Source organism: Gorilla gorilla, chromosome 18, assembly GCF_029281585.2.
Source record: "Gorilla gorilla gorilla isolate KB3781 chromosome 18, NHGRI_mGorGor1-v2.1_pri, whole genome shotgun sequence".
Lineage (NCBI taxonomy): Eukaryota > Metazoa > Chordata > Mammalia > Primates > Hominidae > Gorilla > Gorilla gorilla.
Genome location: NC_073242.2, coordinates 114,223,614 through 114,248,288, shown reverse-complemented (window position 1 = coordinate 114,248,288; position 24,675 = coordinate 114,223,614). Strand labels below are relative to the sequence as shown.

Here is a 24,675-nt window from a genome sequence, read left to right as displayed (position 1 = left end):
TCACGTAGACACCCTCCACCTGGCATTAGCAAAATTCTTGACTCCCAGAGGGAAAACAGATATTCAGCATAAACCATATTTGTTCACGCAAGCAGTTTAGATGCAGTGAGTCACTCTTATCAGTTAAGAGAGTGGGAGCCCTCCCCACATCCAAGGTTCTACATACCAGCTGAGGCCAACCTTGTAGGCAGGTCTTTCTAGGGACAGCAGTCTCAGGCCTGCTGTGTGAGCTCTTTTTTGCATAGTCCATGATCAGGACAAGGAAATGGTGAATAAGAACAAATTCTACTTATCTTTAGAAATCACTAAATTCCTGTTTCTCCTAAAACCCCCCCCTTTTTTTTTCAGACGGAGTCTTCCTTTGTTGCCAAGGCTGGAGTGCAGTGGTGCAATCTGGGCTCACCGCAACCTCCGCCTCCTGGGTTCAAGCGATCCTCCTGCCTTAGCCTCCCAAGTAGGTGAGATTACAGGCATGTGCAACCATGCCCGGCTAATTTTTGTATGTTTAGTAGTGATGGGGTTTCACTATGTTGGCCAGACTGGTCTCAAACTCCTGACCTTGTGATCCACCTGCCTTGGCCTCCCAAAGTGCTGGGATTACAGGCTTGAGCCACCACGCCTGGCCCAAAACCCTTTTAATTCTAGAGACTACATATTGAAACCCCCAAGGAAGCTGGAATCACAAGAAAACATGCTCTTGTAGGCACAGTGGTAGGGGGTGGCTCCAACTCCACTCGCATTTACCCAAGGAAACGCTGGTTTGGTCCTCTGTGTTAATTGCAGAAAATTCAGACAATACAGAGGAGAAAAAAGAAAAAAATTAAAATCACCGTAATCCACTTCTAGAGATAAGCACTATTAACATTTTTGTCTAGAGGCTTCCAGCCTATGTATCGATGTATAGATAAACACACACGTTTTTAATGTGACGTACTGTTCACTCGCTCATTTGGAATAAACATTTGCTGGGTGTCTGTTACATGCCCGGCACCGAGCTTGGTGTTGGGAAGACTGCAGTGTATTCCCTCCAGTTTTTGGAACTTACACTCCAGCAGGGAGACAGGATATAAATTAGTAATTACACAAATGGTTATTTAATTACTCTCGTGACAAGGGCCATGCCAGCAGGCTCCCTCACATCGTAAATCATGCATTGTGAGTGTTTTCCTATTTTTCAGCATTTACTTTCTGCTGTTGTGTCTACAACTGGAAGCACACATTCATTGATCACTGAGGAGGTGGCGTACAATGTATGTATTCATATACATTACTGTCTGCCATTGCCTCATCAACCTGGGAGGTAGATATTACCACCTTATTTTACACATGAGAAAACAAAGGCTCAGAGTGGTCTAGGAGCTTGCCTGAGTCATGCAGCTTTCCAGCAGCAGAAGTGTGGTTCCAATGTGGATCTCTGCCTCCCAAGCATAGCTTGATTTTTGTTTGCCTTGTGAATAGCCCATGAGGGTTGGGCATTTGTTTGTGCCACTGGTTCTCCAATTTGGGTGTGTATCAGAATGATCAGGGCTGTTGATGATATGATGGGACATTTCCATTTTTAACATGTTTTCCAGGTGGCTCTGATTCACCAAAGTTTGAGAACCACCATTCTGAGAATAATGATTTTAACTCTGAGCTGGAACCCAGGTCTAACAGCTGGGCTTTCCTTAGTGGGGAATAACTCAGGAACATAGGACTGGAATTTACAGGATGGCAATATTTCCTAAAAAAAAAAAAGAACCCTATTACATAGATATAAAACTTTCTTAAAATTATATTTCTCTTTATAAAAATCATACACATTTGAGAAAGGTTTAAAATTACACAGCACATGTGCGTGAATTTAATATCTTCATCACTATCATTGGTGAAACAATATTGGCTTAAACTGTTCTTTTATTGGAAGGCTCTTAGTAACTTCGAAGTCAAACTTCGAGACTTACCACAGAGATAAACTACTCAGTTGTGATGTAGATATCAAGGAACTTGTGTCTAACAGCGCTCAGTAATAACTTAAGTCTGAGAATGATTTAGTCTAGGAAATAGGCGCTCTTTGCCATGTAGTCACTTTCAATAGTGGGCAGGAAAGGGGTGGGGCCACAGCTAGGTGCCACTGATTGTGGGCATGGTCAGCATGAATTACCAGCGTGCCTGCAGACAAACGCCTAAGAACCACTGTTTTGAGCTCCCACCCTTTTCTGCGGACCCTCTAACCTCTTCCTTTGTGTGTGAGCCCCACGTGCACCGAGCCTTCCCTGGCAAACAATGGAACTGACATTTCCTGGGCACCAGCTACTTGCCAGGGACTGCACACATCTTCTCTGAAAACCTCCTCACCACCTGTTCCAGGCAAGCAAGTCTGCTCCTAGTTTCTTCTGGCAAAGGTCATACCGGGCGGCTTGTTCGAGGCCATTAATTCTTTGTTAGAATTTACCAAAGGTCTCCCAACTGCTGCAACAGGACCTTTTTGTGCCTGCAATAAGATTTTGCTGTGGCCGGGCTCTTCCTAGTCAGGGCTTGCTAGTCCATTTTGCAGATTTATTTCCAGGGGTGACTGACATAGTTTCCCCTAGGCGCTCACTGCCACAGCCCTCCCCCACCCCATTTTTGAAACCTACGTGACTACAGCAGCTATTAGAGTAAGGAAACAACGTCTTCACAACTTTATAAGTGTCTTTGCAAAGACATTTATATCTCATATAAAGGGACATTTGACACTTCGTAAGGGTCATTTCGTTGTTGCTTTTGACCAAATTGACTGCCAAGCAATACAGAGAAATACAGACAAAGAGATTCAGGGTATAAAGCCACAAATTTAACAATATCATACACATTGAGTAAATTAGGAAATAAAAAATTAAATAGTAATTAAACATTGAGAGACTAGGACCTTAACATATTTAGTTACCATATTAACAGGCTGAGACTTCAGAAGCTATCCGATTTCTGAAATCCAGAAACACACTTATCAATCCTAGGTGAAAACAGGGATTGAACACTCTTAGTGTGGGTAAAAGCATTACACAGATGCTTTAAGGTGCAACCACAAGATAGCTTTCATGATTAATTTTCATTATCATTATTAATGACTGATCAAGCCTGATCCTATAGGTAGTCTAGGTCTACGGTTAAATTTGCTACATCCACGTATCCAGATTGGGTGGCTTTTTCTAAGCAGTAGAAACTGCGCTTGGAAAAGAACAGGACGACTTGGAGTTTGGTACCAGTTGGTAGCAACGTAAGCTTTCCTTGGTGTGAGGCTCTTCATCCATTTGTTCACACTCTTTTCATTCAGTGTGTTTTATCCCTTTTTTCCCTGCATTCCTAGGCCTGAATATATACAAATATGAACGAGACCCACAAGGACTGCTCATCACCCCAGTATTCCATTTACAACATCCTGAATGAACTCCTGACCAGGCCTATAATTCTCTCTTGCAGCCAAATACCCTGGTTACTCCTAGTATCTACCTGGTCAGCAGACCTCATGAGTTATCTCCCAGTGACAAAACCATCCCAAAGATGCACCAGTCCAGCACAAAGTATGACTGTCAATCTCACAAAAGATGTAGGGTTCTAGGAGGATACTCAGAGTATAAGAATTACGCTAAGTGAAATAAGCCAAGCCCAGAAAGACACATACTTTATTATTTCATGTATCTGTGGAATCTAAAAGAGTCAAATTCATGGCAGCAGGGAGAGGGCTGAGGAAGGGGGAGATGTTGATCAAAGTTTCTATGTATACAAAGACCAAACCATCACATTATGCCTCATAAATATATACAATTATTATTTGCTAATTACAAGTAAAGCAATAAAAGAAGAAAAAAAGGAATCATAAGTAAATCCATGACAAGCAAAAATGCAATGGAGAGAAGGGAATCAATGATTGAAGAAGAGAAAGGACAGTGGATTTACAACTGCTTCGAAAGAGTGATTTGACTGGCATAGGACTGGGGAGAGGTCCTTTGGGAAATGGACAAAGCCCTTGAATGGTTAGGAAAGACAATCTCTTTATAAATGCAGGGCATAAGCTGAGCACAAGGTGAAGTTTGGCATGTACTGCCGTGGGATGTTGTAAAAATTATGCCGAAAGGAAAGCAATTCTTGGTTCATCTGTGTTCACTCTAAGACTAGCCTATTATTGGGGTTAAACTTATAAACAAACTTCTGTTCATCATTTTTTTCTCCAAAATAAAGTGATCAAATTGTCCCATAGAACTGACGCTTATTTTTTTTTTTTTTTGAATAACCACAGAAATTGTTCCTTCCAGACTTTAAAACTTGAGACGGTTACAATTGTCTTATCTGAGTTCCTTTCTCAAGAAGCCAACCATCAGGTCTCCCAGATAAAATCAAGGAGCTGAAACTTACCAGACCACTGCCTCTGGATAATGAGGAGCCATACCCCTCATCCATCAGGATTGCCTAAAGGACCACCTGCTTCCTACTGAGCAACTTCTCTTCCTTGCCCTGCTTTAATCCCTGTTTATTATTATTATTATTATTATTATTATTATACTTTAAGTTTTAGGGTACATGTGCACAATGTGCAGGTTAGTTACATATGTATACTGTGCCATGCTGGTGTGCTGCACCCATTAACTCGTCATTTAGCATTAGGTATATCTCCTAATGCTATCCCTCCCCCCTCCCCCCACCCCACAACAGTCCCCAGAGTATGATGTTCCCCTTCCTGTGTCCATGTGTTCTCATTGTTCAATTCCCATCTATGAGTGAGAACATGCGGTGTTTGGTTTTTTGTCCTTGCGAAAGTTTACTGAGAATGATGATTTCCAATTTCATCCATGTTTTCCCAAACATGGTTACATTTCCTCTCTGGTGCATCAACCCCTCATTTCAGAGATGGATTTGAGACTGACCTCCCATTTCCTTGGCTGCAGCAGCACCCGATTAAAGCCTTCTTCCCTGGCTTTTGTCTTGTTGTCTCAGTGATTGGCTTTCTGTGCAGTGAACAGCAGGACCCAGACCAAACCTCTGGTGCTTCGGTAACAATTACATCTTAACCAAATATATATATTTTTTTCAGTTTTGAGTCAAACTTTGGTCTTCACTTTAAATTGATTCATGGTAAGTTGCTTTTTTTGTGCTTCCAGTCTTCTTTTGGTAAGGGCTGTTGGTGGTCCCTGTTTTTTGGTTCATGATTTGGAGTACATGGATGGTCACAGGAGGGGAGGCAAGGCTTTGGGGTTTAATCTGGTGACTAAACACTAATAACACTTTATTACAAGAGCAAAAAGCAGAATAAAATAGTCTGGTGCTCTGCTTCAGAGTTTCTGATAAGGCCCTCAGCAGCATGCAACCTGGGGCAGGGGGCTCTCTGCCTAAGTCTCAGGCTGCACTGCTTGCAGGTCACGTTCCACTTTTGTCCACTTACGCCAAGGCATGGTGGTGTCTGGACAGGTGCTCAGTTTCCCAGGGTGGTTTATCTCAAAGAAACATGCTCACTGGGAGAGCAAACTGGGATGTCAGAAGACCAGAATGGGAAAGTTAATCACCCCTCTGTGTTTGTTCTCAGAGTTTATTTTTATTGGGTGATTAACCAACACACCATGGCCTTTGCTCTGGCACCTGGGTCTCTGAGACCAGCTCAGACCAAGCTGAGCATGGATATTGGCACTTTCAAGAAGTCAATAAATGAAGCCAGCTGCAGCGGGGACCACAGTGAGATAGATGGCTGAGCCTCGCATTATGACTTGAAGGTCAGTGAATGTGGTCTGGCCGGCTGCCAAGCAAGGAGGTACTTAGAGGCAGCTGTGCTTAGCTTAGGTGATGACTGGACCTCCCTCACCAGTGGCATCCTAATAGACAGCCATCTATAGAGACTGCATTCCTGATGGAGGCCAGGTTACCGGGAGGGCTGCAGGGTCCCTGGGAGACAGAAGCATCTGGGTTTCACATGGAGAGAGCTCACCCAGGAGCACAAGTCCAGTGTGCGCTCATGGATCATCATCTGGAGGCACCATCACCAAAACAGGTGATGCTGCTGGCTGTTCTGTGAAGGAGCTGGAGGGTTATTTCCATCACGGAGTGCTCAGAATCACACATTCCCAGCCCTTGTACTGATTTCCAGTGTTCATTCAATACATATGCTTTGACCACCTTCTATCTTCCCAGTACTCTGTTAGGGACTGGGGAGTTTGCAGTAATCAAGGTGGGGAGCTTCCTGCCCTTGGGATGCGTATCTTCACCAAGGCATTTACTATCTGATGTTGTAATTTTCACACAACATAGTGAGCTCCCAGGGATACACTTTGTCTTTCCCTCTTCATGTAGGCAGTGAGTGGCCTCATGTCTGGCCATACAGGCCTTGGTTAAAGATGGGTGAGTGAATGGGCAGAAAAGTCAATGTGTCAGAAGCAAGTGGAAGAGCAGCCTGGAATTCCAAGGAGTTGATATCCCTAGGGATTTCAAGGCTCTGTGTTGACAAGCGCAGCTGAATCCCTGCAGGAAGCAGTAGGGTTTGGTGCCCCTGGTGAGGTCAGGGGTGTCAAGTACCGAGATTAGCAAGGGGGATGAGATGTATCCTGGGCCTGCAAGCCTCCCTCTGTATGAGGATGCCAGCTGTTTCTACATGTGGGAACATCAGTTGCCAGGAAGGATGTGGCTCAGCTGTGCTATCATCTTTCTGGATGTAGGAGGTTCTACATTAGCACCAGTGTAGAAACAGAATCCTACTGCAGTTTCCGGGTCCTCTATTCTGTTGCTCACAGAACAGGAGAGTGAGATTTAAAAAATGTACGTCATGTCCCTTTCAGGCTTCAAAACCTTTGTGGCTTTGGGGACTGATCCCTGCTCACCTCCCACCATCAACTCACCCTGTTCCCCAATCCAAAGCTAGCCAGGCTCTCCCACCCTCCCAGCCTTTGCATTAGCTGTTGGTTTCTCCTCCTCACCTCTCCCCTTGGCTGGTTCGTTATCACTCTTCAGATCACACATCAGCTCCCTCCTAACCAGCCCATCTAAGGTGGCCTTCTCCAGTTACTCTCCATCCCATTATGCTGTTGACTCTCCCATGGGCAAGAGCTGTAAGCTGTAATCACACCAGTTGTGTGATCAGACATTCATTGGCTTGTTCATTGCTGGTCTTCCCACTAGAATGGAAACTCCACACTGTCTCGTTCACTGCTATCCTCAGGGCTAGTTAGGACCCGGCTCATAGTGTGAATTTTTCAATATTTTTTGAATAAAGAAATAAACCAGGATGATTACCTTTAGGCTGGATGTATGAAGAATAGCTAGCCTGTCCAAAACATTTACTTTCAGCCTTGTTATTTAATCTGAAAAGCAATATTCACAACTGGCATTTATCGACTACCTGCTACCTGTCATGCAGCATTTAAATCTTCCACAAACCTTTGAGCTAGTTTATACACGAGAATTTTGCTCATTTTACATTTTCCTGTCTGAAGTCTAGAAAAAGAAAATGGATACTTTCTGAATAAATCAACCTCTTCTAAACTGACTTGCCAGAAGACGAGAAAAGAATCCAGCAGGAAAAAACCTAGGAAATAGCATTCTGGACATTGACCTTGGCAAAGAATTTATGACAAAGTCCCCAAAAGCAACTGCACCAAAAACAAAAATTGGCAAAGAAACTATCAACAGAATAAACAGACAACCTATAGAATGGAAAGAAATATTCACAAATTATGCATCCAACAAAGGTCTAATATCCAGAATCTATAAGTAACTTTAACAATTCAACAAGCAAACAACAACCCCATTAAAAAATGGTCAAAGACATGAACAGACACTTTTCAAAAGAACACATACGTGCGGTCAACAAACATATGAAGAAATGCTCCACGTCACTAATCCTCAGAGAAATGCAAATCAAAACCACAATGAGATACCATCTCACACCAGTCAGAATAGCTATTATTAAAAAGTCAAAAAATAACAGATGCTGCCCAGGTTACAGAGAAAAGGGAACTCTTAAACACTGTTGGTGCGAATGTAAATCAGTTCAGCCCCTGTCCAAACCAGTTTGGAGATTTCTCAAAGAACTTAGAATAGAACTACCATTTGACTCAGCAATCCTACTACTCGGTGTTTATCCAAAAGAAGATAAATTGTTTTGCCAAAAAGACACATGCACTTGTATGTTTATCACAGCACAATGCACAATGGCAAGCACAAGGAACCAATCCGGGTGCTCATCAATGGTGGAATGGATAAAGAAAATGCAGTACGTGTATACCATGGAATACTATGCAGCTGTGAAAAAGGATGAAATTGTGTTCTTTGCAGCAACATGGATGCAGCTGGAGGCCATTATCCTAAGCGAATTAGCACAGGGACAGAAAACCAAATACTGCATGTTCTCAGTTCTAAGTGGGAGCTAAACATTGAGTACACACAGACACAAAGATGGGAGCAATAGACATTGGGGACTTCTAGAAGGGGGAGCATGGAAGGGGTGTAAGGGTTGAAAACTATCGGGTACTATGCACACTGTCTGGGTGATGGGATCACTCATACCCCAAACTTCAGCAACACGCAATATACCCAGGTAATAAACCTGCCCATGGACCCCCTGAATCTAAAAGCTCAAAAAAACCAAAAACCAAAAAACAAAAACAAAACAAAAACAAACAAACAAAAAACCCAGGTGATTCTTTGTACCCGGTTCAATTGTATGAATTTTTTAAAAGAATACCACCGTATATTTTAGTGTCTTGAACTTTTCATCGAATTGTGATTTTAAAAAGTCACAGTTTAGCCCAGAAGGAGGTATCTCCAAGTTTGTCAGTTCCTAAAACAACATTCTAGAGGGAAACAAATGAAAATCTCTTGGAACTGTACATATTCTTTGATCCAGAAATTCTTCCTCTAATTATTTAGCTTAAAGAAATAGCTATAGGGAGCACACTCCAAAACTGGGGAATGCCAGGTTAATAACATCAAATGAGGTCCCCCTTTGTGCAAGAATTCTCAGAGCCTTTAATACTCAGATTTGCATTGTGAAGATCTGAGAGAGGGCCTTAGAATAAAGCATAGCTCAGACTTATTTGGCTGAAATATTTAGCAACAATTATATTTTCTCCTTCAATGTTTACTATAGAAAAATAAAAAAGCAATCAGGGAACTGTTGATCAAAAGTGATAATGGAATGCTATGTAGACATTAAAAGCCATGATGAACACAACATGACAAGATGACAACATATACGAAGTAAATCTTTATAGTAGGTAGGTATGTGTATAGCACCGTGAGGGTCCACATGCAAACATGTGGCAGGCTCGCTGCCCCCTTCTCACAAACACGATAATAACTTGGCAATGGCCAGGTCAGCTTCAAAACCCCTCTTTGTATGAAGCCCTGTGTGCCAAACCCTTCTTTTTCACAGAGCTTGACATATAATCCCAAACCTATTTGCTGCTGCTGGCTGAGAAAATACCTTGGAAGGGAATGCTAGTGGCAGTTGCGGTAATAATTATGATGATGATGATAATAATAATAGAGTCACAGATAATATTTATTGAGCACTTGCTTTGTGCCAGGGACTTTCCAAGCACTTTACATGGGTCAGCTTATTTAAGTCTAACAATAACTTCATGTGGGTGGGATTACTGACCCATTATATAGATGAAGAAACAGAGGTGGTGAGGGACTAAGTAGCTGGCTCCAGGACACACAGCTAGTAAGTGATAGAGTTGTCCAACCATAGCGCCCGTGCTCTTAACAGTGATGCCTCGCTGTCTGACCTGGGTCTTAGGAGTAGTGGTATCTGGCTAGTGGGATTTATATCATTCTTAGTTTTGCTTATCTCAGTTGCTAAAATTTTTACCATGAGCCTATATTTGTTTTGCAAATAAAATTTTTTTGGCAATAAAAAGACTAGTAACACAAAGATGATTTCCTTTATATCTCTACATTTCCATTTTCTCTTCTTTGTGAAACCTTATTACTATAGATGGTATATTTACTATATATACATACACATATGTATAATATGCATGTCTTATCTATGATATATAACAGTATATGATGTATATGCACATAAATAATATATCCATTTTATACTTGTGAACTGAATGTTTGTTTCTGTTCCCCCCACAATTTGTATGTTGATAGAACCCTAACCCCCATTGTGGCAGTACTTGGAGATGGGCCTCTCCTTAGGAAGTTAAGGTTACATGAGGTCATGAGGATGGAGCTCTGATCTGATAGGATGAGGATCCGTATAAAAGGAGACCCTGTATGCTCCCTAATCCCCACCCTCCAGGTACATGCCCCAAGGAAATGAGGCTACATGAGGACGCAGCAAGAAGGCGGCTGTCTGCAAGCCAGAAAGAGAGCCCTCCCCAGAGAATGAACCAGCTAGAACCACGATCTTGGACTTCCAGCCTCCAGAACTGTGAGTAATACATGTCTGTATTCAAGCTGCCCAGTCCGTGGTATTTGGTTATGGCAGCCTGAGCTAAGATAATACTATCTAAATATTAGGTTGAACCACACAGTTGCCATTTCTCTGGTCAAAACCCATCACATCAGCAATTTCATATGGCCCAACCTAATATATAAACATATATACAATAAAAACAGCGTGTCGTAATTGTGTGCTTTCCTTCCTGCTGGGCACAGTGCTTTGAAGGCCGAGAGACACGCTTATTTATCTTTGCTTTCTCTTCTCTCCAGGCATCCACTGGCACTTGGTAAACACTGGTGACTGAGTGGGTAAATTACAAAGATGAGCATTTTGAATTCCTGTTCCAACGGAAGCTTTAATGTAGTTCTTATCAAGCCTAATTCACTCACTAAAAAAGAATTGCATTGCACATATTGGCAGGAGCTATTGAACTGTTGTTCGTCAAGACCTTTTCTCCTCGCTTCATAGGGACTCAAACTAAATGTGTCTTCACAACACACACACACACACACACACACACACATGCACACACATACACATACACACATAGCCAGTGCCATTCAACTGTTAGCGAATCACACCACTTATGGCTCACAGGCCTGTGAGGTCAGCCCGTGAGAACAGGCACCTTCTCTCCAGGGCCCAGTATGCACATCAAGGACTTAAACCCTGTGGTCGAGGATAGACTCTGAGACAGAGACGTGGTGTGTGGCTCTGAAGCCTGCCCGTGATGCTGTTCCCCCTTTCCAGGAAGTGTGCTCACTGCTGTCCACATCTGCGTATGTGTTGCCATGTAACAGACTCCTCATAGGAGCTGTGGCTTTTTGTACAGTCACAGTTTTCAAAAGCTTTTGCCTCACAAAAGAAAAAGCAAAGCGCCTTCCCTCAGGCAGTTTTCAATTCTTCCCTCCAAATGCATCAGTCAAACTTGATACTTAAACCGTTGAATCCCAAAAGCTCCTTTGAGAAGCGAGCCCATTAGCAGCGGGCGGGAATGGCTGCCCTCCCCGCCAATGCCCCTGTTCACTCCCTGGGCTGCCCTGCTGTGACTGGTGAGCAAAGTTGTCAGCCAGTTCCGTCAAGGGATTTGTCATTCCCAAACCTGTTTGGTCCTCAGTCCTCCTGTCCTGAACACACGGGCCTTTCCTGGAGAGCTAGCAAGCCTATGACTTTTTTGGCCTTTGAATGCAATTTTATCTTTTAGGGCTTCTAATATTGATGTACTAACATTCTCAGCTTATAAAATCTACAATGTTGATATTTCATTTAGTAAAACTGATATTTTTCTTTCTCATTGCGGGAAGGTTGGAAAGTTCTCCTTTGAGAACCCACTGCTGCAGTGGCGATCTCTGGAACAGGTGGATAGGTGTGCACTAAATAAAGCAAGCAAAAGAAGATGTGCTGGGAGAATCTTGGTGATGGGGCAAAGGGTGCTTGCTATAAAATTCTTTCAACGTTTCCACATGTTTGAAAACTTTTATAAAGTTGAGAAAATACAATAAAATGATGAATGTGTCTTTTCTTTAAACACTCAGCAGCGTCCCTTCCCATGTAGATGTCTTTCTGCTACAAAACCTTTAAGGATATCACATGTTAGCTGATTTCATTCCGATGAAATGTCCGTACTAGGCAAACCCACAGAGACAGAAAGCTGATTAGTGGTCACTAGAGCAGTGGGGAGAAGGAAACATGTAAGGGTTAAGGGGGATGGGGCTTCTCTTTAGGGTGTTGAAAATGTTCTAAAATTGATGGCGGTGATGGTTGCACAACTCTGACTACACTAAAAACCATTCAATTGTATATTTTAAATGGGTGAATTGTATGGTATGTGAATTATATCTCATAAATCAATACAGCTGTTATACATGGGAAAGATAACTTCAAGGAAGGGAGGTATCCATGATTTCCAGGGCTGCTAAAACAGAACAAAACAAGGCACAAACCAAACACTCCTCCCTCGATAGTCTTCAGAATACTCTTGACTTATAGAACGCCAAAAAAGGACAGTGATTTTTCTTTTTTTTTTTTTTTTTTGAGACAGGGTCTTGCTCTGTCGCCCAGGCTGGAGTGCAGTGGCGCCATCTCCGCTCACTACAAGCTCCGCCTCCCTGATTCACGCCATTCCCCTGCCTCAGCCTCCCGAGTAGCTGGGACTACAGGCGCCGGCCACCACGCTCGGCTAATTTTTTTGTATTTTTAGTAGAGACGGGGTTTCACCGTGTTAGCCAGGATGGTCTTGATCTCCTGACCTCGTGATCTGCCCGCCTCAGCCTCCCAAAGTGCTGGGATTACAGGTGTGAGCCACCGTGCCCAGCCAACAGTGATGTTTTGATTTTTCTTCCATTTTTGCCCGTTTAGCAAATACTGAACAAGCAAAAGACGTCCAGAGTCTCCCCTGCAGGGCCTGCCTTCTTAGTGGCAATGGCTGCAGCAGAAGGGGCCAAGATAACGATTTGCCTGGAGAATGAACAAATGAATGAATAAATGAATGAATGAACGGACCCTACCAAGGGTCCTTGTTTCTCCAAAACCCGAACAGACACCCTGGTCTTGTCACAAACTTGGCCTGTGACCTGCAGCACATGACTGTCACTCTTGGGCCTCAGTTTCCCCATCTATAAAACAGAGGTCATGTGAAATGATGGTCTCTAAGGTGCCTTCTAACTGATACATTATGACAATCTTTCCAAAAGCAATTGTTATTCAATGGCTGAGCAAAAAAGTTATAAAATTATCCCTTGTGGGAAGATTCAGACCAAGGTCCAGTTTTCTCTACATGAAAATGCAACACTTTACAATGTTGTGTAAGTGCAGAAAGTGAAAAGACAGTCATTAAAAAGCTGAGAAAAATAAACAGTCAGGAAAGAATGCCTACATAAATCGCTCAGTCTGACTTCAAAGGGAAATTTTTTTCCCAAGTAAGATCATGAGAATTGATTTATGTCCTCAGAGCCAATGCAAATGCAGGATTTGTACAATATCCATTTATCAGTTCCAAAGGAGCTGATTTATGGCCCACCTCTTCTAGTTTGTATTCTGTCCGGCTCAGAAAGTTAACTGACAACACAGAAAGAAATATCCTCTGTCTCATTGCAGATGACGGGTTATAAATGAGCACAACTTGATTCTCTGTTCTGGAAAATTAGTGTTTTGAAACTCTCATTAGAAATTAGTCATTAAAGCTGTTCCCAAACTTGACTGCTTGGCCCATCACTTTGTTGCTGTTTTTGGTTGTTTAACGTTCTGACAATGTCAGCCAGAGAAACGACTGCCTTTGTCTTAGGTTATTCTAGGTCGAATTCCGTGTCTGGATGTAACCAAATCACCAGCCAGACCGTGACCAGGACACATCATACCGCTTGCCCCCGGCAGAGATCCTGTGCCCACGTGTGATAAGGTGGGTGATGCAGACCTGGTGCTCAGTATATCAGTCACAAACTGTGTAGGCCTGGAGGAGGTGGAGACAGAGGTACGACTTGACCCTCCTTCCCAAATTAGTGGAGAAGACGGAACTCATGTTTCCCAGACTGATGCCTAAGGATAGATTAGATCCACAGGATACACAAGACCCGTTGCAGTCCTGCCTGTGTGTTGAGTGAACGGATCTAGCTCTCTTGGCCACCATGCCTTTGTTTATCCCATTTCCTCTGCCTGAACATCCTTGCCCTGGTCTACCTGCAAGTCTGAGCCCAGCTATCCCTTCCTTCCTTGACTTTGACTGATGTGCCTTTCTCTCTGCTGCTGTTATATTGTAGTGTTTTCACCTCAAATGTCACTTTCATCATAGCTTTTATACTAAAAGGGTCTGTTTATTCATCTCTTTCTTTCTCTAGACTGAGTGAAACTGGATGACAGAGGCCATATGTGTTGTGGTGACTGTATATCCCCACTATCTGTGAATCAGGGGTTAATTTGCATTGGTTGGCCTAATGAGGACACCAATAAGGGAGTCCCAGGGGTAGGATGATCCTGCAGCTGGAAGAAAGGCTGGGAAGCCATATAGAGTTGTACCCAAAGGCCATCTCAAGGGAGCAGCTCCTGGCTGCAGGTTACAATATAGCCCCTGCTCACCCAGCTGGCTGTGTCCCTGCTGACACTTCATCACTCATCTTGCTCCTGACGCTGACACTGCTCAAGTTGGGAAGGGAGGGGAAGGTAAGGATACAGGTCTCTAAGAGAGAGCTTAGGAGATAGGCTCTTTCAGTGAGATGGTAGGAGACAAGCCCCAACATAGTCACAGGGGGCTTCAAGTAAGAAGCTTCCTCCAATCTGAGCTGGTTTGAGCTTGTACAACTTCATCCATCCATGTATCCATCCATTCATGCATTCATCATTCATCCATGCACTCATCCACTCACTCATGCATTTATCACTCACCCATGCATTCCACACTCATCCATGCATTCATCATCCACCCATGCATTCCTCATCCAACCATGCATTCCTCACTCACCTATGCATTCATCACTCACCCATGCATTCATCACCCACCCATGCATTCATCCCCCACCCATGCATTCATCACTCACCCATGCATTCCACACTCATCCATGCATTCATCACTCACCCATGCATTCATCACCTACCCATGCATTCATCACCCACCCATGCATTCATCATCCACCCATGCATTCCACATTCATCCATGCATTCATCACCCACCCATGCATTCGTCACCCACCCATGCATTCATCACCCACCCATGCTTTCCACACTCATCCATGCATTCATCACTCACCCATGCATTCACCACTCACCCATGCATTTATCACCCACCCATGCATTCATCATCCATCCATGCATTCCACATTCATCCATGCATTCATCACCCACCCATGCATTCATCACCCAGCCATGCATTCATCACTCACCCATGCACTCATCACCCACCCATGCATTCATCACCCACCCATGCATTCATCACTCACCCATGCACTCATCACCCACCCATGCATTCATCACCCACCCATGCATTCATCACTGACCCATGCATTCATCACCCACCCAGGCATTCATCATTCATCCATGTGTCTATCCATGCATCCATCAATTCATGTATCCGTCCATCTATCCATCCATCCATCCATTCTTCCATGGATCTATGCATCTGTCCACCCATCCCCTCATTCTTTCAATATTTATTGTGTAGCTATTATATGTCAGACATTCTTCTTTACTCTGCATATATGAAAGAGAACAAGACATGAAATTCCTGTTCTCATGGAGCTTCTGTTCTAGAAGAGGAAGGGAGATCATAAAAATAGTTAACACACAATACGATAACTTCAGAGAGTGATATGTGCTCTGAAAGCCGTCCCATTGGGCAACAGTACAGGGAGTGACCAGTGACAGGTGGGCAGAGTTGAGGAGGGCTTCTTTAGCGAAGGTGATCAGGGAAAGCCTTGCAAAGGAGATGATAGTGAGACTGAAGTGAAAAGGAGACAGTCACATGAAGGCCTGGGCAAGGGAGAACATTCCAGGCAGAGGGAGCCACAGTGAGCTGATGTCACGGAGGAGCCTCCAGCTGAGCAGCAGCTTGGAGACAGAGGGCCAAGTAGAGGCGAATCAGACAAACCCACACTCAAGTCTTGGCTCAGCCCTTTAGTATCTGTGGGACATGGAGAGAGGTGCTAACCTTCCAAGCTTTTACTTCTCTATATGTCAAATGGAGACACTAAAACCTCACTCACAGGGTGGGTGAAAAGAGGAAATCGTATACAGAGCATGGTCCTTGGCATGAGGTAGGTTATCAAGCCCAGATACTTCCAAATCCTTCTGCCAAGTGAAAGTCATCGTGCTTCTCACATCAGCATCCTAAGACAGGCAGGAAGATTGATCACCTTGCTTCTGGTAACCAGTTTCAGACTGACATGTCTGCATGATTCCACCTTCATTCCATATTTTAAAAATGCTCCATGTACTCCCTTTATTATGCATGTCACCCAGCTCTAGTTACTGTGAAACTAGAAGGTCACAGCTTGGCTCTGTGCTCAGAAATATGGCACCTGTCAGGTGCATGATTTAGGAACTTGGCCTTCCTCAGTGGGACCTCAGTGTAGTAAAATCAAGTCAACGATTCAATCCATGGCTGCTGATAAAGCCTGGGAGAAATATAAAGCTGCTGTCTTAGCAATACACTTTTCATTAGTGAACTTTTTTAGTAAGATGACATTGAAATCCACCCCCCCAACCCTGGTTTCCAAATAGCTCAGCTCTGTAACCTGAATAAGACGTGGTGACTCTGCTGGACAAAGACCAAAATCCTTGCGAGGGTGTGGGACAGACAATAGGATACATCAGTGCAGTTGGCTCAGTTTTGCAAGGTTAGACTTCTCTCATTTGATTTCACCTACCTCTGGCCATTTTCCTTTTCTTTGCCAGAGGAACACTGGCAAATGTTTAACATTTGATTCTCTGGAGGTGGGAAAAGCCTGAATTAATAGTGTTTGTCTAATTCCATGATAGAAGTACTTCCACTGTGGCCAGTTTCAAGTTACTCCCATGATGTCACTGAATGCACAGCTACAAAGAGATGGTAACAACTGGCTCCTGCAAACTGCTATGAACTGGCTCTAGGGCAACACTGCTACACCATCTCCCTACGAATAACAGGGATCCCCTTTGTGGGGTTGGACACTGTACATATGTAGCTGGCACTACATGCATGATATTTCATATAATCTTAACTATCATTGTTTGAGGCTGGGATTATTATTGCTATTTCAGGGATGAGAATAGCGAGGCTCAGAGAGATTGTGTAGCCAGCATCGGTTCACATAATTAGCAGGCAGCGAAGTTGGGATTTGAATACTGTGGGCACCTTTCATGTGGCACACTCCTCCCCACTCTGAGTCCTCCTCTTTCTTCCCTGGGAATGGGTACCTTGCTTCCTAACAAGCTCCAGGGCTCCAGTGTCCCCTGGATCCTCCCACAGTGCTCTTTTGCACATGGACCCCTCCACTCCCAGTTCAGAATGAAGTCCAGTTTACTTAGCTTGGCTCCAGGGTGCAGCCTGTACTTCCTCATCCAATCTCTCTACTCTAGCAAAATGGGTTTCCCCACGGTCCCTAGATGTGTGTGAGATGGTTGACCTTCTTGCATTATCAGCTTCTCCTTACTCCACTTACATGCAACAATCTCATTCAAACTCTGTCTTGTCCTGCTAGCCCTGCTAAACCACTTGAGCCCCTGGAGTCTCTTCCTCCCTTGAACTTCTACAGCATTCCTATCTGGACCATTCGCCAGGTGGTTAACACTGGAAACAAAAACTATGTTGTTTGCTGGTTTGGATTTCTTACAGCTCTCAGGAGACCACAAGCTACTCGGAGGCAGGACTAAGTGGTGTACGTAATGACCAGACAGCCACAAAGAGTCGCTTGCTCAGACAGGTGTTCAGCAACTCTTCCCAGAGCAAAACATACCTGTCTTGCCCACTGCGGAGTAACTGCAAGGCAGCGCACTGCTCCTCTGGGGTCTCAGACCCAATGGCAGCCTTACAAGAACAAACTCAAGCTGTTTTAAAAAATATTTTTAAACAGCAAATCTCTCCTCTCTAAATGACATTTAATTGCTTCAAAGATCAAGAGAAGGCAACTTCTTTGTGGCTGGGTGTGCAAACAACCTGAGTTCTTCAGGGCTCTGGGTATGGGTTACAAGATTCATCGTGACTCAATTCTCCAATCCACTGAGTTTTGGAGGACACAGGCAGTGTGTCACTGCAGATGGAATGCCAACGCCCAATTAAACTGTTTTGGATGGCTACTGGTGGTGACCTTCAGGTGACATTGGTCAAGCCTCAAAGGAGTGTGGCCACCCAACACTAGCAGAGTTTGAGTGTGCCAGGTGCTCATTACTGAACCCACTTCTCAGTCTACATCAAACAACCATGCTGGCCAGAAATGGTGTGCTGAGTTCTGACGATATGGAAACACCACACTACTGATGATACAGGTGCATACATGAAACCTCCTGGTGGCAGGAAGACTAGTTCCTGAGGGCCTGATGGCTCCCACACCGAGGAATGCTCTGCCAGAGGCCAGTCCATTTCAGGCACAGTTATAACCCACTCCTTAAAGGTTGTGGCAGGGACAAAATTATGACAGGACCTTGCTTGAAAGAAGAGGCAGTCACGAGGCCCCATGGGGCTTATCTTCCAAGAGGGACTGGCCCTGGGTTTGGGATTGCATCAATTTCATTTCTGGCTCTCATGAGTCGGATTCCCTCTTTTCTCAGAGTATGGAAGCCAGTGGAGCGTGGCAAAGGTGTCTGGCAGCCTGTTTTTGCTGCTTCCTGTGAAAACGAGGTGGTCTGCCTGAAATGATACACTGGCTGTTTCATTTCTGGGCTCCCCTTGTGTCTTTTTTTTTAAAGACAGAGACGGGGTCTCACAATGTTGCCCAGGCTGTCCTCGAATGCCTAGGCTCAAGGAATCTTCCTGCCTCAGCCTCCCAAAGAGCAGGATTATGAACGTGAGCCGTTACGCCCAACTTCCCCTAATCTCTTGTGCTTGGCATAATGCTGGTATGCAGTAGGTGCTCAATAAATGCTGACTTGGGTGTAATATTGATGAACTCCAAAAAGCTTACTGGAGAGTGTGTGCATGTGTGAGTGCACATGTGTGAATGTGTGTGCATGTGTGTGCATGAGTGCATGTATGAGTATTTGCATGTGGGTGCAGATGTGGTAGTGGTGTGTGAATGAGCGTGCGTAAGTGCATGTATGCGTGCATGAGTATTTGCATGTAGGTGCAGATGTGGGAGTGGTGTGTGAATGTGTGGACATGTATGTGCATGATGTACACATGTGTACATGCGCAAGTGTGTGAACATGTGTGTGTGTGTGCACGTATGTACTGGATCAAGGTCAGGCAGAGCTGGCACTCAGAAGACCACCAGCACCCCTGCCCCAAATTCAGCAGCAGCAACCATTTGATGCCTACCCTGTTCCCTTCTCATTTAGTGCCATCTTCACCAACCCGCCAGGAAGACAAGCTTGATTCCATTTTGAATATGAGGAAAACGGAGGCTTGCTGATGTGCAGTAGCCCATGCAAGGCCTCACAGTGTGTGCAGGGAGATGTAGATTCCTACAGTGGAGTCTGACCCCACTGTCCCCTATGCTGCAGTGCCTTCTGGGCAGATGCCAGGCATCAGACCAGGGAAATTCTGCCCCACAGTGAGTGGGGCCAACTGAGGCTGATGTGAGTGTATTCCATAGTGGCTGTGTGTGATGGAGAGGGAGTGGAATTGGTACTCAGGGGCTTAAGGAATGGCATCTGGTATATTGGTATCTGAGGACATGGCACAGAACATGGTATGCCACAGCCTCCTCACCTTATAATGGAAATAACCATGCATACCTCCTAGCATCGCCGTGGGGGTCTAAATTCTTACATGTGAGGTGTGTATAACTGCACGTGGTGTGCAGGAAGCGCTCAGTAGCTACGCTCCTAGTACACCCTCATAAGCAAACACTTACTAATCTAGTTGTTGTGCTGGAAAATGTGGTGCTGGAAAAGACCTGGAGCTTGACCATGACACAGACATTCAGGCTACGGATCCTGTGTCCACCGTTTACTGAGAGGGCTGTGGGTGAGTGACGTGGAGTGTGGCATAACCTCCCCACGTCTCCCTCTCCTAGTGCAGAAATTGGAGATAGTGGTGGATCCCTCACAGGGTTGCTGGGATGACTGAATGAGGTAACAGACTTCACATATCCCACATAGGGTCTGGTACGCAGTGGTCCCTCAACAGTGGACAGACATTATTAGGATCTGGTCATATTCTGAGAACAAAGCTTGACAAGTTCTGGAATCAAATGTCATTGTCAAATGTGCCTGCTCAATGCAATTCTACGTGGCTACTGGACTCTCTGCAATAATTTGTCTGAAAGAGAGGCAGAAGCCCCCAAGAGATGAATGAGCTGGTTTTAAGGAGAGAATGATTTTAAGAGGCACTGACGGTGCCCTGGAAGCCATCCCCCTACAGTGCATATCAGGCCAAATGCACCTGTCAGCACCTGCATTCCTTTGCCAGAGAACTTGCACCAGCAGCCAAAGGCCTTTGCTCATCTATGCAGCAGGCTGAATGCGATGAGGAATCAGCACCTCTCTCAGGAGCAACCCTCACCCAATGACTGGGGTATTTATACCTCAGCTGCCTTGCTCCCCATGAGACAAGAAGAATACAGGGTGGTCACAGAAGAATAGAAAATTCCAGGCAGTAGTTTCACATGATTAGCAAATGGAAAATGTTGAAATAGCTGCAGAAGCTAGGGGCTGATAAGACCCTGAAAAAACAGAGTGTGGGCCAAGCTGGCTAAGACCAACTGGACCCATCGTGGTGGTGGATTTCACCTAGGTTTTCCCTAGGACCTCAATATATGCTTGTTAACATACTATATCACACACCCACCGGCACCTCGACGGTTCCAGGAACACCCATATTTGGTGCAAAAATGGGTGACACCTCAGTTATGAGAAATCTCCACCTTTTTCCAGGAATCTTCATGAACATTCCACTCCTTGGTTAAAGAAATCCATAGAGGTAGCAACCCCAATCCCCCTTGAGAGCGATTCCTTCACTCTTGAAAACGCTCACACTCACCTTTCTTGAGTGTATACTTTTTGCTTTGCAATAAACCATACTTTCACTATTTTCTGACTCATTCTTGAATTTCTTCTCACAGTCAAGAGCCTGGACACTGACTGGGGTCAAGGACTCACCGGCGTTTGGGGACCTCCCCCAGCCTACGATATTACTCGGATGGCATAAGCCCAGGAGTGTGCTCCTCTGGGATTCAGCTCCTGTACCTGTAGTGGTGGCTGGATGGACAGTGCAGAGTGTGTGGGCTGTGTTCCTCTCCTGTCCCACTTCCTGCTCTCCTGCTGGTATTTTATGGGATTTTCTCCCAACTAAACTATTTTCACCCTAACCCTTGTCTCAGCATCTGCTTCGGGGGCAATCCAAAGTAAGACTGTCCAAAGTAAGACAGTCACAGTCATGTTAATAGAATTCCCACCAGACAGCGGTTGATTGTTCCAGAGGCCAATGGCCAGAGCAGCAGGAAGTGACTTCATCAAGCCAGAGTGGTGAATTAGTTCCAGTGGTTTTTCCTGAGCCTCTCAACAATAGGAGAGGCAAGCAGAGCACAGTAGGAACTGAATGGGGTTTGCGTGAAAGAAAAATCCAGAGAAAGGTGTCCTGCGGAACGTGCAGGGTAAGATTTTAAAGAGCTGCCTCTGTCACAGAGAAATAACAAGCTTTGCATGCAGGGGAGCTGGTTAATTGGCCTACTTTTTCTCCAAACTAGCTCTCAAACTCTCACAATAGTCCTGGAGGAAGGAATTATCGTCGCCACTTACAGGTAAGGAAATTGAGGCAGTGAGAGGTGAAAGGAGCTCACAGCGTCCCCGTGATCATTAAATGAAGAAATAGACACCAAGAGTCAGCCCTTGGCTCATAGTAGGTGCCCATTTCATGCCACCACCTGTTTCTTCCTGATGGTGTCGTCCTTCAGCAGGATGGCCTGGGCCTGTTTCTCAGCTGCCCTGAGCCTGTTTCCTGAGACAGAAGAAAGTGGAGACAGGGGCTTTCATGTGCGGTGAACCAGGCAGTTCAGACAGATTCAGTTCAGACTGAACCCAATGGGAGAAGATGGAAAATATATACAAAAAGTGGGGAAGAAGTCAGGGGAGATTAGAGGATTATAGTAAAGCAATCACTACAAGTCTTCATTTGCCTCACTTTCTTTTCTTTTTTTTTTGGAGATAGTGTCTCGCTCTGTCATCCAGGCTGGAGGGCAGTGGTGCAATCTTGGCTCACTACAACCTCCATCTCCTGGGTTCAAGCAATTCTCCTGCCTCAGCCTCCCAAGTAGCTGGGACTACAGGTGTGCACCACTACCCCTGGCTAATTTTTGTATTTTTAGTAGAGACGGGGTTTCACCATGTTGGCCAGACATGTTGGCCAGATGGGTCTTGAACTCCTGACCTCAACTAATCCACCTGCTTCGGCCTCCCAAAGTGCTGGGATTACAGGTGTGAGCCACCATGTCCAGCCTGAGTCTTCTCTTCTCATTTTTTTAATGGCTGTTACCCCATTTCAAAGAGGGTCTTAGAGAGTTTTACAGGCAATGATGTCGATCTGAAAATTCAGATATTTCCAAAGAGTTTTTGATTTTAGAGAGAATGAACAGGACTGGAAGACTTTGCCTACCCAAGTAAACAATCATTAAAGAGGCTAGGGCGGGTGCGGTGGCTCATGCCTATAATCCCAGCACTTTGGAAGGCCGAGAAGGGCGGATCATGAGGTCAGGAATTTGAGACCAGCCTGGCCAACATAGTGAAACCCCGTCTCTACCAAAAATACAAAAATTAACCGGGTGTGGTGGCATGTGCCTGTAGTCCCAGCTACTCGGGAGGCTGAGGCAGGAGGATTGCTTGAGTCCAGGAGGCGGAGGTTGCAGTGAGCTGAGACTGCACCACTGCACTCCAGCCTGGGTGACAGAGTAAGACTGTAACTCAAGACAAAAAAAAGCCAGTAAGAGGTACAGCAGAGTGGGGATTAATGACTGGCAAGGGTTGGCTGGAAGGAGGGATGTACGGGTGGAGCACACGGGATATTTAGAGTTCTGAAACTACTCTGCATGGTACTACAATGGTGGATGCATGCTGTTATACATTTGCCCAAACCCATGGGATTTCCAACACCAAAAGGGAACTCTAATTTGCACTATGGCCTCTGGGTGATCGTGACGTGTCAAGGTAGGTTCATTAGTTGTAACGAATGTCCCAGTTTGGTGGGGGATATTGATTATGGGGGAGGCTGTGCATGTTTGGGGGCAGGAAGCATGTGAGAACTCCCTGTACCTTCTGCTCAATTTTGCTGTGAACCTGCAACTGCTCTAAAAAACAAAGTCTATTAAAAAAAAAAGTGGGCAAGTCTAAGTTTTCCTAGCTTTATGGAAAACAAAATGAACTCAGCAAAATGGAAGACTGTATCAAGAAGATGACATTAAAGGTAAATTGCATATACTGGGGAAAGATTTTAACAATATCTGATAGAATAGTCATCAACTATGGAGAGAAAATTACTGCGAAAGGGGAGGGTAGTGGACATCTGCTGTTTTTTTCCCCACCCAGGAAGGCACTTCGTCTTCCTGCACTTTGGTAAAAACACCCTAATTGCTATGACTCCACCCTTGTCACAGCCTGTTGTCAAGGTTGATCATCCCTGAGCTAGGAGGTGGGCCCTGACCCAAGCCAAGGCATCACAATCACTCCCAACTCTGACTCCTGGCCTGGGCTGACAGTTGGCACTGAGCATCAGACTGTCCCCCAGGGCTCCCCTGAGGGACCCGCCTGCCTGTCAGCGACACACAGTCCTCAAAGACACTGTTTTTGCATTCGTTCTTCAGAGTTAATTTCTATTGCTTGCACTCAACTCTAATGGATAAAAATACCATTTCAGACACAGGATAGTATTGGAAAATGCATTTTACTAACGCTGCTGCTGCTGCCAGGAAGGAGACTTACCAAGACCTGGTACTTACAAGCCCCAGGCTCCTGGCTCCCTTACCGCAGCCAGTATAAATACTCAAAAATGCTAAAACAAACAACTGCCTGCAGGAAATCCTGGCACCACCTGCCAGGGTAAGGTCAGCAAGGATAAAGTAGATGGATTCTTGCAAGCGAAAAACAGCTGCGAATGAAGCATTATCCAAACCCTGATCAAGTAAATGGGAACGTTAACCTCTGATGGGAAAATAGACTTTGCGTTGGCCATAAGTAACTCTGCACTATGTACGGGAATAGCCCAAGTGATTATTACACAGAGCTTAATATTTATGCCAGCATGAACTCATAGCAATAAAGCTCCATTTCATATCTTTTGTGGAATAAGGTGGGGGTATTTATGAGCAAAGGCATGCATGAATGAATGAAGAAATACTCTAAATGATAGCAATAAAACTCTTACTCTTGAACCTAGCTACTGCTTTATCCAATCCTAGCTGAAAAGTCCTTGCTCAGCAAATAACAATTACCTGAGCTCGCAAATGATGTAAAGAAACAGATGGGCAGAGGCAACACACTCAAGACTTTTCCTTTCTCTTAAAATCACAAGGGAAATAGATAAAGGTAGTTGGCAAAACCATTAATTAGGAATTAAAGATAAAGACCCATTCTCATCGAAGATAGATGAGTATCATCAGAACCCTCCCCTTCAAGCAGATTAAGAAGGCATTTCCCATTTCTGTCTTCTATAGAAAAGCTACTAAATG

The 24,675-nt window shown here is 44.7% G+C and overlaps 2 protein-coding genes across 5 annotated transcripts in view; one reads left to right on the top strand and one right to left on the bottom strand.

The window, feature by feature from the left end:
- LOC134757521 (uncharacterized) overlaps positions 1 to 11,900 on the top strand; it is a 45,558-nt gene extending 33,658 nt beyond the window's left edge. Inside the window, exons 2-4 of one of the 2 annotated variants that reach the window (XR_010131598.1) lie at positions 349 to 458; positions 10,253 to 10,384; positions 11,701 to 11,900. Coding sequence is in view for 1 of the 2 variants with exons in the window: in XM_063700361.1 (XP_063556431.1) it covers positions 349 to 454; positions 10,253 to 10,384; positions 11,701 to 11,720 (258 nt within the window). In the remaining variant the exon portion in view is untranslated. The remainder of the gene's footprint in view (positions 1 to 348; positions 459 to 10,252; positions 10,385 to 11,700) is intronic. The other variant, XM_063700361.1, reaches the window with a different exon arrangement.
- CDH13 (cadherin 13) overlaps positions 1 to 24,675 on the bottom strand; it is a 1,164,256-nt gene that overhangs the window by 57,279 nt on the left and 1,082,302 nt on the right. The window lies entirely within an intron of this gene.